General features: G+C 41.4%; 1 protein-coding gene and 1 long non-coding RNA gene across 2 annotated transcripts in view; both read left to right on the top strand.

The window, feature by feature from the left end:
- LOC143496653 (uncharacterized) overlaps positions 1 to 16,841 on the top strand; it is a 209,659-nt gene that overhangs the window by 16,310 nt on the left and 176,508 nt on the right. The gene's annotated exons all lie outside the window — the stretch shown is intronic.
- LOC143496649 (uncharacterized) overlaps positions 1,834 to 16,841 on the top strand; it is a 30,178-nt gene continuing 15,170 nt past the window's right edge. Inside the window, exons 1-5 of the mRNA XM_076992831.1 lie at positions 1,834 to 2,248; positions 7,083 to 7,181; positions 10,011 to 10,116; positions 12,338 to 12,619; positions 14,841 to 15,122. Coding sequence (XP_076848946.1) covers positions 10,063 to 10,116; positions 12,338 to 12,619; positions 14,841 to 15,122 — 618 coding nt within the window. The 5' untranslated portion in view covers positions 1,834 to 2,248; positions 7,083 to 7,181; positions 10,011 to 10,062. The remainder of the gene's footprint in view (positions 2,249 to 7,082; positions 7,182 to 10,010; positions 10,117 to 12,337; positions 12,620 to 14,840; positions 15,123 to 16,841) is intronic.

Genomic DNA, 16,841 nt, shown 5'->3' on the forward strand with positions numbered 1-16,841 from the left:
GGCACAAACGCTTTACGAATGCTACGTAAACTACGCTGATGCACTTTCTTTACTCGTTTTGTTGGTGTCCACGAGCCAAAATATGACAGATGTTTATATTTACATTTATCGTCTCTTAATTACATAAATGTACTTAAACAAGATTTACCATCCCCTCACCATTGCAGCCAACAAAGAAATCATGAATGGGATGTACAGGTGAGCCTTTTTAACTGGGGTCACCAATTCTGACGGCAGCCATCAGAATATGTGACCCCACTGAATCTCCAGGTAACAATAGTACACCGTGACCCCACAATAACAGAAAACAATGAAAAAATAACCCTAACCTTTTATTAGTTTATATTTAAAAATTTTATCCAAATGTTTAGAATAACCATTCATAATGACAGCATCTTGCTTACGATGAAGCTTGCTATTTTCATGTAAAATGATGTAACTAGACATTCTTGTTTAAGTACATTTATGTAATTAGGAGAAGATAAAATGTAAATGATCTGTCATCTTTTGGCTGGCGGACACCAACAAAACGAGTAAAGAAACGCATCAGCGTAGCATTCGTAAAGCGTTGGTGCCTGTAAAAAAAAAAGACTCGAAAGGACTTGAAATTCCAAGTTTCAGACTTGGGACTTGACGGTTGCCTGTCTTGACTCGAGACTTGACTTGAGTTGACTGTCTTTGCTTGAGACTTGACTCGGGACTTGAGGATAAAGACTTGGACTTACTTGAGACTTGCAAAACACTGACTTGGTCCCACCTCTGGCACATACACACATACATCACAAAACTGTGACGAATCATTAATCGTTATTAATACATCATAATATCAAGAGAACATGAGAAGATATTGAAGTGAAAATTTGCATATTTATAAGAAGGTTATATAAGGTAATGTGATTTGACGACTGCAGGGCAAATGCATCTGTTCTGCTTGGTGATGAATGTAACTTTATTTGACAGTACTGAGTTTCTAACTAGATACAGACAAATATACAGACAATATTGCATACAAAACATGATTAAATTTTTAAATAAGATACAAATGTGTTTTGTCTATATATATTTTTGTTTTTCTAAATGCATGTGTACATGAGACGTTTTCCATATTGTAGAGACATGTAAAGAGAAGATAAAGTTCTGTACCTTGAACCTGGAAAGAGAAAGATAAGTTAGGAGAGAAGAGTCATTAAAGGTTCTCTCCAGAGGCCGTGTCTGGTTCTCTGTCCTCTTTTGAGACTAAAGGTCTTTGTTCAGTTTATTTATCTCTTCAGTAAATATCACACCCTTTTATGCTCCTATATTGTCCTACAGGAACCTACGACAACCTCTTTTACACTCCTATAGTCCACTACAGGACCCTATCACACCGTTTAACGCTCATATAGTGCCCTTTAAGACCCTATCACACCCTGTTTTACGCTCCTATAGTGCCATACAGCAGATGGGAGATTGTGAGGTCAAATGGACTAAATAAAATCCAGTAGTACATTTGTTATAATGTAACCTGTTAGTAAAGTCATGTATAATGATCATTAATGTAAAGAGCAAAACCAGCTAACTTTACTCACCCTGAACCCCTGCTGTAGGCTGTTACACCTGCAGGCTGTTACAAAATGAAAGTGAAATTAAAATGACTACATGAGTAAATGAGGAGTGGGTCTGGGCAGGAACCAGGTACAGTGTTATAAACATTCACTCAGAATCTTGCAATGTAATGTAAGTACAGAATGAAAAGTCATAATATAAGCCACCATTGGCCACCAGAGGGCAGCACATGTCTCCAGGTCCAGGGTAATAATCTCTGAAACCTGAACCCCCCCCCCCCCCCCCAGGCCCGTCGCGATGGGGCAGGCAAACCAGGCAATTGCTTGGGGCCCCAAGCTGGCCTGGGGCCCCCAGACAACAACAGGTTAAGAATTAAATGCAGCGACAAACTGTGTGAGCCCCCCTTTACATTCTCAAAGTCATGAGCAATGACACTGTTCTCAGAATCCCCCTCAAGGGGGCCCCTCCCACCAGCTGCTGAAGGCAGGCAGACACTGTCCTGGCAGACAGCCAAGTTTTAGACGCCGGCAAATATGAAACTTAACCATGAAGCGAATTTATCCATCAGGAAGCCAAAAGAGAAAACCAAAGAAGGAAGAGGAACACAAAAAAAACTAGTGGTGGGCCGTTAACGACGTTCGTTAATTTGATACTCTTATCGGGTGATATAAAAATTATCGCCGTTAATATATCTACTAAATGGGTAAGCAAACTATGATGACTTTCAACTTGACAGTTTAGCTCGGCTGTATTCCTAACCAAATTGCACAGTAGGGGCGAGAACGAGTGTTCAAACCTGTGAATTAAAAATCGTACGTGTGTTTACATGGATGCAGCCACGAAGTCGCCAGGTTTGCTTCATGGAAAATTCATTTTTAGGAACGTAAAATATTACCGGAGCGGAGCTCGGAGCGGTCGTTTTCTGCATGGTCCTAGCGCTAGATTCGTCGCTATTTAAATATTTATTTTTAACCGTTAAAACTGCAGAGGACCAAACCGGCTTTTGAAAAAGTCCCCCCCAAATTATGTCCGTGAGGTTAAATGTACTAAATGTTGGCTTACATTTCAAATATCATGTTTAGCTGAATAAACATGTTATCAACCCCTTTTAATGTACAGTATGTAGGCTTACAAATTCATGTTTAACTGAATAAACCATTGAACACGAGTAGCCTACATTTTATTGAGTATGTTTTTTTCTTCAAGTATCAAAGTAGAACAGCTTCCTCAAGCAGTCATTGATGCATTTTGGAAACAGGAGATGAGCCCCTGGTCTAATGCACCCTCTGTATTAAGAAACCCTATCTCAAAAGCTGACTTTTATTTATTACTTGGGTAGCACACATATGAGCCATTTTAATATAGATTAATCAAGATTAATTTCAAGATTTCAGTGAGATTAATCTAGATAAAAAAAATTAATCTATGCCCACCCCTAAAAAAAACACAAGACAGTGGTAAGTGATGATTTACACTGGATAAATTAGGCCTACCTGTACAAATGGTGTAATTTAGCAGCAGGTAGGCTAAAAACAATATATACGTCCCGGGTAATCCCATACTTAAATCTGCTATGTTCAGCTACAAGTAGTAAATTTGTAAAGTAGTTTGAGGTGTATATGCTGTGGTTCTTGAAGGTGGACTGTGGCCAGATATGTTTTTTTTTTTGGCCGGAGGGGGGTTTGGGCATGAGATTTCTGGTGTGGAGGTTGGGGGGGCCCCGGTTGGTGTCTTTGCTTGGGGCCCCCAAATACCTTGAAACGGCACTGCCCCCCCCCACCCAGTCCCCCCCCGGAGGTTTTTTGTGTTAAGCTACCTCATGTACTATTATATATATATATTACAATATAATTATAATATTATATATTATGCTACCCCATGTACTATTATATATTACAATATAATTAGAATGTTATATATTATGCTACCCCATGTACTATTATATATTATAATATAATTATAATATAATTATATTTTATATTATGCTACCTCATGTCCTCTTCCCCATGTCCCACTGTAACGCAGCTCGCGCTGCGGAGCGAGGAGACGGACACAAATGCTGAGAAGAGCCAGATTTATTACAGGGCATTCCATCATCGGAGTCAGATAACCAGTCCGGGTTCATAACGGGAGGGCAGTTCGAGAAACAAGCATAAACAGGAATGACAAAACAGGGAGCACAGACAAGGCTGGGAGAAACAGGGAACACGAGTAACAGGCGAAAAGACAGAAAACCAGAACACAGTCACACCACGGGCGATCAAAAACAACCAAACATCCAAAACAACCGACGAAGGACAAGGGAGACTCAGGGGCTATAAAACACAGAACCGATAACAAGGGACAGGTGAATATAGTGACACAGGGGCGTGGTAACTAACAAGGAAACACGGAGACAAACGAGCAGGGCGGGACGAACAGGCAGGAAACACAGACACGAGTGAACCCGGAGTGACAGCTAAGGGAGGGGGCGTGGCCATACGTGACACCCACTAGATGTAGATGTAGATGTCCCACTACCCCATGGATGCTCCTTTAACAGTATCAGGTTAATATGAGTTTATTCTTTACACCCATAATTCTTGCATTGAAGAAAATCATGATAGTCTGTCCAATAAGCACAGAACATACCATATTGGGTTTAATGGGGTGGTGCATGCAGTATGTTTACACAGTGCTACACGTGTAAAACACACAACACTTGAACACTTGTGTAGGCTTGATCACACAAAAATGACCTTGTGTCCACACATGTGAATGTGATGTTGGCTTTGTGTATTAAGGGACTATGGAGAATACCACATGGAAAAGGCCCATGAGCCCAAACGCTGCTCCTGCTGAGTAAACACTGACTAAAACCCGACTGGATGATTCAACTCTATGGACAAAATGTTTTCTGTTTTTGGTTTTGAAATCCCATATTTCAGTAGCCACACAACTGTCAATGACAAACCAACACATGCATATGAGAAAAATTTTATCAATTAAAACGGAATGAGCAAAATTTATCGTTTCACAAATTCTTAAATGCATCCACCCATAATACCAAAAAGCACTGATACATTATTTTTTAATTGTCACGGTACGGCGGCCCCCTACTGGTCGCCCCCGTCTACAGCAGCAGCTTGTCCTGTGGGTGTGGTGTTGTGTTCTTCCCTCAGGTGGGCGGAGCCCGCGATTCGTCTCACCTGAGGGTCGTTTGTTCGTCTATATATGTCTTGTCTTTGTACCAGTTGACCGCTGGTTATTATATCCTTAATTCGGATCAGTTCACGGGTTTTGGTTTGCGCACTTTACATATTAAACCATCCTATTTCCCTGAGACTTGGCGTGATCGCTTCCATTTATTGTTGCTCACACCTGCCCGTCACAGAATAACCAGCCACTTTCGGAAGCCGCCAGTCTCCTTTGCTTTCTCCTTCGTTCGTGGTCATGTCTCGTGGTAAGTGTTTGTCTGCGTGGTGTTTTGTGTGAAGAGCTTCGCTTATGTGTTTTGTGTATGTGTGTAGCACGGCGAGGACCAGGGCAGTCTGCCCTGGGAAAGCTCTTCCTGTACATTGTTTGTCTGTCTGAAGAGTTTCGCCGTGCGTTAGTGTTGTGAGTGGCACGGCGAAGACCGGGGCGTCTTCCCCGAGAAACTCTTCATGTTGTGTGAGTGTAAAGTGTGTACATGTGAACGGGCATCTGGATCAGTGTGCGTGCTCGTGGTGTTGAATGTTCAATGTTTTGTGTAAAGCGCGAAAGCCGCTCCTCACTGTCGCCTCGCTCCCCGTTGTGTTGTGTTTCATGTGGGGAGTGACTGCGAACATGAGCGGCGCGTCGCTGTTATGTGTTTAAACCGAGCGCGCATGTGTGGGTCTCGTCCGTTCGTCGTCTGTACACCGTTTTTGTCTAGTCTTTGCGTGTGTGTTGTTCTTGCGTGCCCGTGATTATGTTGAATGTAATTCCACACATGCTCCTCCCCCTTGAGTGTGTGTTGGGGGTGGACCAGTGATGGTCCCGTGCCACGGGGAGTGGCACGGAGGGCGTCGCTCCCGAGGGAGGCCCTGACCAGGAACGTGGGGGGTTCTCCTGAGCAGGTGGAGGTCCCCTGCTAAGACGGAGACCCCTCCCCCATTGTAAGGGGGATCAGGGCAGTGCGCGTCTATGTTTTGTGTTGGTGTGTGTGTGCATTTTGTGTTTTATGTGCAGGTGCTTCTCCCTGGCGGTGGATCGTGGTTTTCCTGGACCTTGTGGGGGTCTCCAGCTGGCAGGAGCCCCCTTATGTTGTGGGGTGACCGGAGCCCGGTCGGAAAGAGCCCCTCCCTAGAGGGCTGGGGCCCCCGGATGTTTGGGGACGATAGGGCTCTGGTCCGAAGAGCTCCTGCTGAAGGTGGAGATCCTCCCTCCTGCTCGGGGTGACCAGGAGGCCCTTGGGGGCTGTTCCCCAGCCCGCGATAAGGGTGCTCTGGGCCTCGGTCTCTGGCGCTCCTGGGTTTGGTGGAGGAGTCCACCTCGTAAAGTCAGGCCCCGGCTGGGGCTGACTCCCCAGGAGGCTGGGGTGGCCCCTAGCAGAAGGCAGGGGCCAGCTCCGGGAGGAGGTAGGTCCAGGAGGTGACTTAGCCACGCCCCAGGGAGGTAACCTGCACACATACACCCCGGACGGACACAGAGCCGTGGCCTGCCGTCCTCGCACCTGTGGGGCTATGCGGCTTAAGGCCGGTTAGGGCGTGAGGGCCCTGTGACCGACCGGGGCGTGGTTTTGTCTTGTTGACGGCCCAGTCGGTCCAGGGTCCCGCCCAGGTAGGCGAGCTAACTTGTGTTTGTGTTTTGTGTTTCAGCTCCGGGACTACAGGGGGTGTGTCCCTTGTCCCTGCCTGCCTGCCCCTTTGTTTTGTGTGCTGCGGCTGTAGGCCGCACAGCCGGTGGAGGGGAGTGCGGCTTGGAGGGGGGATCTGTCACGGTACGGCGGCCCCCTACTGGTCGCCCCCGTCTACAGCAGCAGCTTGTCCTGTGGGTGTGGTGTTGTGTTCGTCCCTCAGGTGGGCGGAGCCCGCAATCCGTCTCACCTGAGGGTCGTTTGTTCGTCTATATATGTCTTGTCTTTGTACCAGTTGACCGCTGGTTATTATATCCTTAATTCGGATCAGTTCACGGGTTTTGGTTTGCGCACTTTACATATTAAACCATCCTATTTCCCTGAGACTTGGCATGATCGCTTCCATTTATTTTCGCTCACCCTACCCGTCACATTAATCTACATAATTTTATACTGTATTTTGAAAAACATTTTTATAAAGACATTAACATATTTTTGTTTATTTGGTTGTTTATTATCTTATTTTTAGTGGATTTACTTTTACATTGCTTTTTAATTGCATTATTTATTTAACGTATTTATAAACGTTATTTAAAGTTTATTTAATCACCCAATAACAACCTGGTCTTCTTGATAGTGCACAGGCCAGCCATGGTCACATTGCACTGTAATGTATCAAGTGCTCCTTGTCCCCCGATACTGACAGTTGGGGCGTCTTTTTCCACTGTTCAACTTGCAGGTGATTACAGGAAAAGTTTGGGCGCTTGTGAAAAAATCGTCACCCCGAGGCTGGCCATTGCAGACTGCCCTGACATGCTGCGACGTGGCCTGGATGAAGGTGTTTATTTCTTTGCAATTGTTATTGTCAGGTCTTTCGGTGATATGCCTGTCACGTATCACACTGTCACACAGGCCTGTGTGCATGCCCCCGTACACGTGCCGTGTGAGGAAATTTTTGTAGCGCACCATCACATCGGCAGGCTGGGCGTCGGCCCACGGAGCGGCAGACAAGGTCAACATCAAACCCACAACAAACTGATGTATCTCCATGACAACGGTTCTGGAGGGAGGGAGAGAGGGAAATGACACAGCTAGACACTGAAGAAAATAATACATACAGCGTCTGTACGGATCAATGGAATTATGTTCCACATCTTAAGCACAAGATTCAGAATAGATCATGTTACCTGAAAGAGCTGCACTCTGTATGACAACAGTTCTAGGGTTCTCTTCCCCGAAATCCCCCCAAGAAAAATGTCCTTGAACTGGTTAAAGTGAGCTGTTGATCTGTGCTGTTGATTTATCATCTAACAAAATCCGTCCTTATATACTGTACTACAGCAGTGTAAGGACATCCTTCCTACCCAGCATTCAACAGGAACATGATAGTCTGTCCAATAAGCCCAGAGAATACCATATTTGGATCAAGCAGTGGGAGATACAATATGCTTACATGTAAAAACATATAACCAAGAAAACCTGTGTAGTAGGGATGTATATCGTCACCACTAAGCTAGATTCGATACACATCTCGATACACTGCCAACGATGCGATATAACTGCAATACTCTGAAACCCCTTGTCGATGCGATGCGATACAAATGCGATGCGATGCGACCAGAGGTGGGCAGTAACGAAGTACATTTACTTAAGTACTGTACTTAAGTACAGTTCTTGAGTATTTGTACTTTACTTAAGTTGATTTTTTTAAAATACTTATGACTCACTTCACTACAGTTGAATAACAAATACAGTACTTATCACTCCACTACATTTCTGTCCAGCTCTCGTTACTCGTTACTTCCACACACAACTCTCCTCCCCTCCCCCGATAGTATTTTCACAGGTGACAGCCTATCAGCAATCAAGGATGTGTCTGTGAGGTGTAAAATCAAGTTCGGTGTCGCTAGTCGTTCTTTTCCTAAATAACAGCAACATGAGCGGAGATGGCGGTGATGGAGCATGCCAGGGTTGCCAACTTTTCAAGATCGCTTGGAGGGAGATTTGAACCTGGACTTGGTGGCGAGTGTAAATTGTTGATCGGGGGTGGCGAACGTGACCGGGGCGGTGAAAAATGGACACAAATTAAGTATTATATCGTGATCGCCGGTGGTTGATAGATATAGATCAGAGGTAAATAAACTAGATTTTTTTCGGCGTGAGATATCGGAACTGTGGCGTGAGAGCGTGTGAAAACGGTCAAATGCGTGTGTCTCACGCTCAATGCGTGAGAGCTGGCAACCCTGGCATGCTCTTTTGCACCCATGGCCGTATCTCGACAAAATGTTCCAGTTTTCTGAACGGATGAATCATTCATATCGTTTTAAATGCATGCTTTGTTTGCCAAAAACAAACTATATCACTGCATACCAAAATTCACCATCCCACCTGAGGAAGTATATTACGGTATGCAGCCTAAATGTTTTGTTAAGTGACTATGTAGTCAGAGGAGCTTTGCAGTAAGGCTAGTGAAATGACTTTGCCTGCTCACTCCACTGCTAGGTCTGCTAGGATCACTACAAATAATGTTAACATTATATTGGCAAGTAATTCAAACTACGGAAACATCAATAAGGGAAACCGTGTGGGTTAATCGAATCTTGTCAAATAATGTTTCCATTCTAATGTCAGTGTAGAATTAATGTCAATAATTCTAATGTGGCTGTGATTTCTAGTTTGAAAAGAGTTTGTTAGCATGTTGGGTGGCATGGAGTTGGTGGGCTTTAGCCATACTGCAAAAGGTTGTAGCAAGGTTAGACTACCAAGATGCCACACTGCTAATTTTACTTTGTCTTTGTTTATATTGACTGTAGCATAATGTTGTATTGGATGACTGAATACCTAACTAGCAAAGAGAGAAAACCGTCATTTTATTATTGACTTTTAATATGGTAACATAATTTGCTTAAACAGGTTAGGCTAGGCTAATCAGTGAATTGTGGTTTTAGAAAATGTTTTTGTTCCTTAAACTAAAGTGTAGGTTAAACTTTTCTGCTACCACTACCTGAATGATGTACATCATTGGAATATGCCTTATGGATTATTATCAAAGACTATGAATATTATGCCCAAAGAGGATTTGGTATAATGTATAATACTTTTAAACTATAACTTTTTTACAAATGTGACGGAAGGTGTACTTTAATACTTAAGTATTTTTAAAAGCAAGTACTTCAGTACTTTCACTTAAGTAAGATTTTGAACATGCAACATTCACTTGTATCGGAGTAGCATTTGACCAGTGGTATCTGTACTTTGACTCAAGTAATGAAATTGAGTACTTCGTCCGCCTCTGGATGCGACACACTCACGAACGTAAGTTGTTGAGCGGGGGGGTTACGAGGGGGTAGCGGCCGCAGAGATGTCCACACCGTGCCGTCTTTTCATGCGTGTCGCCAGGTTCGTTGTGCTACTAACGTATTTAGCCCCACGGCATTGTTTGCAGATTGCGTGACCGCCTCACTGAAGGCAATGCATCGTGAATTCGCCCGCAAATTAAACTCGATGCACGTTGAATCTACCGATGCAGTCGCATCGCAGACATGTGTACCGATTCACCGATGTGAATCGATGAATCTCCACATCCCTACTGTGTAGACTTGATTGAGTCACAACAGAACGACCCCAAAAACACTTGAATCTGATAATGGAACTTTGGAATTCACAGGTTACCAAGGAAACACTATGGAAATGCACAGATCAAACTGCTGGGAAAATCCATGTCACGTATGACCGTGCCTGGGAGTGTGTCTTCGATGCAAGCTACTCCAGAGGTAACCAACACACTACCAGAAGAGATTGGTAAACGATACCCATCCAGAGTTATTAAACCACCAGTGCGTTATAGTCCGTAAAACGTTGAGTAGGGTGTTCTGTTGGGCAATTTGAATAAGAGACTGTTGAACTTATTTGTTGTTGATCTAAGAGGTCATGTCTCCAGAAAAAGGGCAGAATAAACCCTTGACTGACCTAAGGGGTTTGGGACAGTCTACTCCCAACCTCAAGGTTAGTGTGTAAAATAAATAAATAAAAAAGTTGTTAGAAGGTTATGTTAATGTTTGCTGGGGAACAAGATTTGGTGGGGAGGAGATGTATGTATGTAGTGATCAATGGGGGTTTATGTGGTTTGTCTATTTAATGTGCGGTCGCGCAGTGTCCCGTGCTTGTCTTTGTTTGAGTGTACATTACATTCATGCAGAACAGGAACTGACAACTGACTGAAAGGATGTTTTATTGTTCTGACATGAACATTTAAACTGTGAAAATGGGGTGTTCTAAAACATTTGACCGATTGTATATTTTACTTCTTATGCTTGTAATCTCTAAAATAATCAGCTATATATATTGACTATATCTACTGTAAATAAGTAGATAAGTAGCGCAAGCACTTAAACAAGTCACTCACTCAGGCACGAACTTTAGACATAGACGAACACGAGACATTTAGACAAAGACGAACACGAGACATTGCGCGAACGCACATTAAATAAGTGAATAACACAATCCCCAGTGATCACGAGACAAGGCACAGGTGATACCAACGAACACGCTCACAAACAACCCACACGTACAAGGAGGGGGCCGGAGCTGAACCGTGACATTCAGACACACAGAGTAATGTGGTGACTGTCCTTAAAATAATGAAGAGCTTTAACATCATAAAGAGTTTTAACATTGTAGCTATCTCAACTAAATGAGAAATCGATGTTCTTGCTGTTGAGGATAATTTATTACAATGAAATACCTTAAGATAAAGCTAAATAAAAGGAAAGAAAGAAAAAAAGAAAAAAAACATTATAAAACCATGAGATACACTGATGGCATAGAAAGAAATTACAAAGAAACAAGTACTTGTCAAACCATGTTTTCTTAGCTTGTACACCAAATAACATTTACCTTAAACATCCCTTTAGTCAAGGAGTACATTTCCTTAGTATCTGTGAAACATTAGAAGCATTATTCCCTTTGGAAATGCATAATCTTATGATTATGAAGTTCAATATAAAAGGTCCAGACAAAATATATTCCATCACACAATAACTGGATTCCATAAATACATAACATTATTTACATGATCTGTTGTCACTTATGAAGAGCTTGAACATCATGAAGATTTTTAGATCTCAATCTGGACCAGTCAAATCTAATTGACAATTCTGGTAAGAAAATAATACAGTGAAAAAAAGACAATAACTGATTATACAATGTAATGGACAGATGGATCGATCTGGACGCTAGTGCATTTCATTAAAAGAACACAAATTGAACGAAGTCGATAACATAAAAGAAGGATAAAGCATTGAAAACTATGGACAACAAAAAGTTTGGGGAACTGAAAACATTGGCACATCATAACACAGATTTAGGTCATGTCAACCATGAGGTTCTCTAAACCAAGCAGCTTTTAGAAAGAGTGAAGAGTGGGTTAGACAGACCTACTATCTACCTTGCTTGATTTTATTGTCTTTCTTGAACTTTACAAAACTATTTCCCATGAACTCTTGTAGTGCAAAAAGCAGATTTTGCATTCCCTTGCTCTGAGGGTCTACTGTCACAATCACAGGAAGTGCATCCCCTCAAAGTTTGAAACTAACAATCTCTGATCCTTTAAGGTTCCTGCAGCATGAAGTGAAAAATGTTAAGAAGTGTTTTCTTTCAGCCCTTCTACTGGGGACCCAAAGTTCATGACCCCAGGACTGAGGAAACCCTTCTTATCGGATTCACCAGTTTTATTCTTATTCGTGTAATGTATTAATGTGGTTATTGTTTCTATACTAAGTTGATTACCTCCTCAGCTCCAGTATGGTGAGTTAAGGAAACCTGTTAAGTTATAGATGACTTTGGAAGTGTGAATACTATTGAAATGCCTTAAAATATTCTGAAAAACTCTTCTTGATTCCTAAGTGATGTATCTATAGGAAAAGTATACACTTTTCCATGTCTGCTGATGTGTAATTTAACTTTTTCTATCTTTGCCATGCTTCTGTGTCTTAGTTTATTAATGGGATTATGGGAGAGAAGTGGACTCCGGGAGTAGTGTCAGCTGAGACTGGTCCTGTGTCATACACGGTCAACACTGGATCACCAGAACACTGGAGACGTCATGCTGACCAGATGTTAGACAGACATGCAGAGTTCAATGATTCAACCAATGAAGACCTGGCATTTCCACACACTTCAGAAGCTCTACCTGAGATGGAGAACACCGTTTCCACACCTGCTACACATCCGTCTCCTGAGCCTGGGAGTGTGTCTTCGATGCAAGCTACTCCAGAGGTAACCAACACACCACCAGAAGAGATTGGTAAACGATACCCATCCAGAGTTATTAAACCACCAGTGCGTTATAGTCCGTAAAACGTTGAGTAGGGTGTTCTGTTGGGCAATTTGAATAAGAGACTGTTGAACTTATTTGTTGTTGATCTAAGAGGTCATGTCTCCAGAAAAAGGGCAGAATAAACCCTTGACTGACCTAAGGGGTTTGGGACAGTCTACTCCCAACCTCAAGGTTAGTGTGTAAAATAAATAAATAAAAAAGTTGTTAGAAGGTTATGTTAATGTTTGCTGGGGAACAAGATTTGGTGGGGAGGAGATGTATGTATGTAGTGATCAATGGGGGTTTATGTGGTTTGTCTATTTAATGTGCGGTCGCGCAGTGTCCCGTGCTTGTCTTTGTTTGAGTGTACATTACATTCATGCAGAACAGGAACTGACAACTGACTGAAAGGATGTTTTATTGTTCTGACATGAACATTTAAACTGTGAAAATGGGGTGTTCTAAAACATTTGACCGATTGTATATTTTACTTCTTATGCTTGTAATCTCTAAAATAATCAGCTATATATATTGACTATATCTACTGTAAATAAGTAGATAAGTAGCGCAAGCACTTAAACAAGTCACTCACTCAGGCACGAACTTTAGACATAGACGAACACGAGACATTTAGACAAAGACGAACACGAGACATTGCGCGAACGCACATTAAATAAGTGAATAACACAATCCCCAGTGATCACGAGACAAGGCACAGGTGATACCAACGAACACGCTCACAAACAACCCACACGTACAAGGAGGGGGCCGGAGCTGAACCGTGACATTCAGACACACAGAGTAATGTGGTGACTGTCCTTAAAATAATGAAGAGCTTTAACATCATAAAGAGTTTTAACATTGTAGCTATCTCAACTAAATGAGAAATCGATGTTCTTGCTGTTGAGGATAATTTATTACAATGAAATACCTTAAGATAAAGCTAAATAAAAGGAAAGAAAGAAAAAAAGAAAAAAAACATTATAAAACCATGAGATACACTGATGGCATAGAAAGAAATTACAAAGAAACAAGTACTTGTCAAACCATGTTTTCTTAGCTTGTACACCAAATAACATTTACCTTAAACATCCCTTTAGTCAAGGAGTACATTTCCTTAGTATCTGTGAAACATTAGAAGCATTATTCCCTTTGGAAATGCATAATCTTATGATTATGAAGTTCAATATAAAAGGTCCAGACAAAATATATTCCATCACACAATAACTGGATTCCATAAATACATAACATTATTTACATGATCTGTTGTCACTTATGAAGAGCTTGAACATCATGAAGATTTTTAGATCTCAATCTGGACCAGTCAAATCTAATTGACAATTCTGGTAAGAAAATAATACAGTGAAAAAAAGACAATAACTGATTATACAATGTAATGGACAGATGGATCGATCTGGACGCTAGTGCATTTCATTAAAAGAACACAAATTGAACGAAGTCGATAACATAAAAGAAGGATAAAGCATTGAAAACTATGGACAACAAAAAGTTTGGGGAACTGAAAACATTGGCACATCATAACACAGATTTAGGTCATGTCAACCATGAGGTTCTCTAAACCAAGCAGCTTTTAGAAAGAGTGAAGAGTGGGTTAGACAGACCTACTATCTACCTTGCTTGATTTTATTGTCTTTCTTGAACTTTACAAAACTATTTCCCATGAACTCTTGTAGTGCAAAAAGCAGATTTTGCATTCCCTTGCTCTGAGGGTCTACTGTCACAATCACAGGAAGTGCATCCCCTCAAAGTTTGAAACTAACAATCTCTGATCCTTTAAGGTTCCTGCAGCATGAAGTGAAAAATGTTAAGAAGTGTTTTCTTTCAGCCCTTCTACTGGGGACCCAAAGTTCATGACCCCAGGACTGAGGAAACCCTTCTTATCGGATTCACCAGTTTTATTCTTATTCGTGTAATGTATTAATGTGGTTATTGTTTCTATACTAAGTTGATTACCTCCTCAGCTCCAGTATGGTGAGTTAAGGAAACCTGTTAAGTTATAGATGACTTTGGAAGTGTGAATACTATTGAAATGCCTTAAAATATTCTGAAAAACTCTTCTTGATTCCTAAGTGATGTATCTATAGGAAAAGTATACACTTTTCCATGTCTGCTGATGTGTAATTTAACTTTTTCTATCTTTGCCATGCTTCTGTGTCTTAGTTTATTAATGGGATTATGGGAGAGAAGTGGACTCCGGGAGTAGTGTCAGCTGAGACTGGTCCTGTGTCATACACGGTCAACACTGGATCACCAGAACACTGGAGACGTCATGCTGACCAGATGTTAGACAGACATGCAGAGTTCAATGATTCAACCAATGAAGACCTGGCATTTCCACACACTTCAGAAGCTCTACCTGAGATGGAGAACACCGTTTCCACACCTGCTACACATCCGTCTCCTGAGCCTGGGAGTGTGTCTTCGATGCAAGCTACTCCAGAGGTAACCAACACACCACCAGAAGAGATTGGTAAACGATACCCATCCAGAGTTATTAAACCACCAGTGCGTTATAGTCCGTAAAACGTTGAGTAGGGTGTTCTGTTGGGCAATTTGAATAAGAGACTGTTGAACTTATTTGTTGTTGATCTAAGAGGTCATGTCTCCAGAAAAAGGGCAGAATAAACCCTTGACTGACCTAAGGGGTTTGGGACAGTCTACTCCCAACCTCAAGGTTAGTGTGTAAAATAAATAAATAAAAAGTTGTTAGAAGGTTATGTTAATGTTTGCTGGGGAACAAGATTTGGTGGGGAGGAGATGTATGTATGTAGTGATCAATGGGGGTTTATGTGGTTTGTCTATTTAATGTGCGGTCGCGCAGTGTCCCGTGCTTGTCTTTGTTTGAGTGTACATTACATTCATGCAGAACAGGAACTGACAACTGACTGAAAGGATGTTTTATTGTTCTGACATGAACATTTAAACTGTGAAAATGGGGTGTTCTAAAACATTTGACCGATTGTATATTTTACTTCTTATGCTTGTAATCTCTAAAATAATCAGCTATATATATTGACTATACTGTAAATAAGTAGATAAGTAGCGCAAGCACTTAAACAAGTCACTCACTCAGGCACGAACTTTAGACATAGACGAACACGAGACATTTAGACAAAGACGAACACGAGACATTGCGCGAACGCACATTAAATAAGTGAATAACACAATCCCCAGTGATCACGAGACAAGGCACAGGTGATACCAACGAACACGCTCACAAACAACCCACACGTACAAGGAGGGGGCCGGAGCTGAACCGTGACATTCAGACACACAGAGTAATGTGGTGACTGTCCTTAAAATAATGAAGAGCTTTAACATCATAAAGAGTTTTAACATTGTAGCTATCTCAACTAAATGAGAAATCGATGTTCTTGCTGTTGAGGATAATTTATTACAATGAAATACCTTAAGATAAAGCTAAATAAAAGGAAAGAAAGAAAAAAAGAAAAAAAACATTATAAAACCATGAGATACACTGATGGCATAGAAAGAAATTACAAAGAAACAAGTACTTGTCAAACCATGTTTTCTTAGCTTGTACACCAAATAACATTTACCTTAAACATCCCTTTAGTCAAGGAGTACATTTCCTTAGTATCTGTGAAACATTAGAAGCATTATTCCCTTTGGAAATGCATAATCTTATGATTATGAAGTTCAATATAAAAGGTCCAGACAAAATATATTCCATCACACAATAACTGGATTCCATAAATACATAACATTATTTACATGATCTGTTGTCACTTATGAAGAGCTTGAACATCATGAAGATTTTTAGATCTCAATCTGGACCAGTCAAATCTAATTGACAATTCTGGTAAGAAAATAATACAGTGAAAAAAAGACAATAACTGATTATACAATGTAATGGACAGATGGATCGATCTGGACGCTAGTGCATTTCATTAAAAGAACACAAATTGAACGAAGTCGATAACATAAAAGAAGGATAAAGCATTGAAAACTATGGACAACAAAAAGTTTGGGGAACTGAAAACATTGGCACATCATAACACAGATTTAGGTCATGTCAACCATGAGGTTCTCTAAACCAAGCAGCTTTTAGAAAGAGTGAAGAGTGGGTTAGACAGACCTACTATCTACCTTGCTTGATTTTATTGTCTTTCTTGAACTTTACAAAACTATTTCCCATGA

The sequence above is a fragment of the Brachyhypopomus gauderio genome, unplaced genomic scaffold (assembly GCF_052324685.1).
Source record: "Brachyhypopomus gauderio isolate BG-103 unplaced genomic scaffold, BGAUD_0.2 sc98, whole genome shotgun sequence".
NCBI lineage: Eukaryota > Metazoa > Chordata > Actinopteri > Gymnotiformes > Hypopomidae > Brachyhypopomus > Brachyhypopomus gauderio.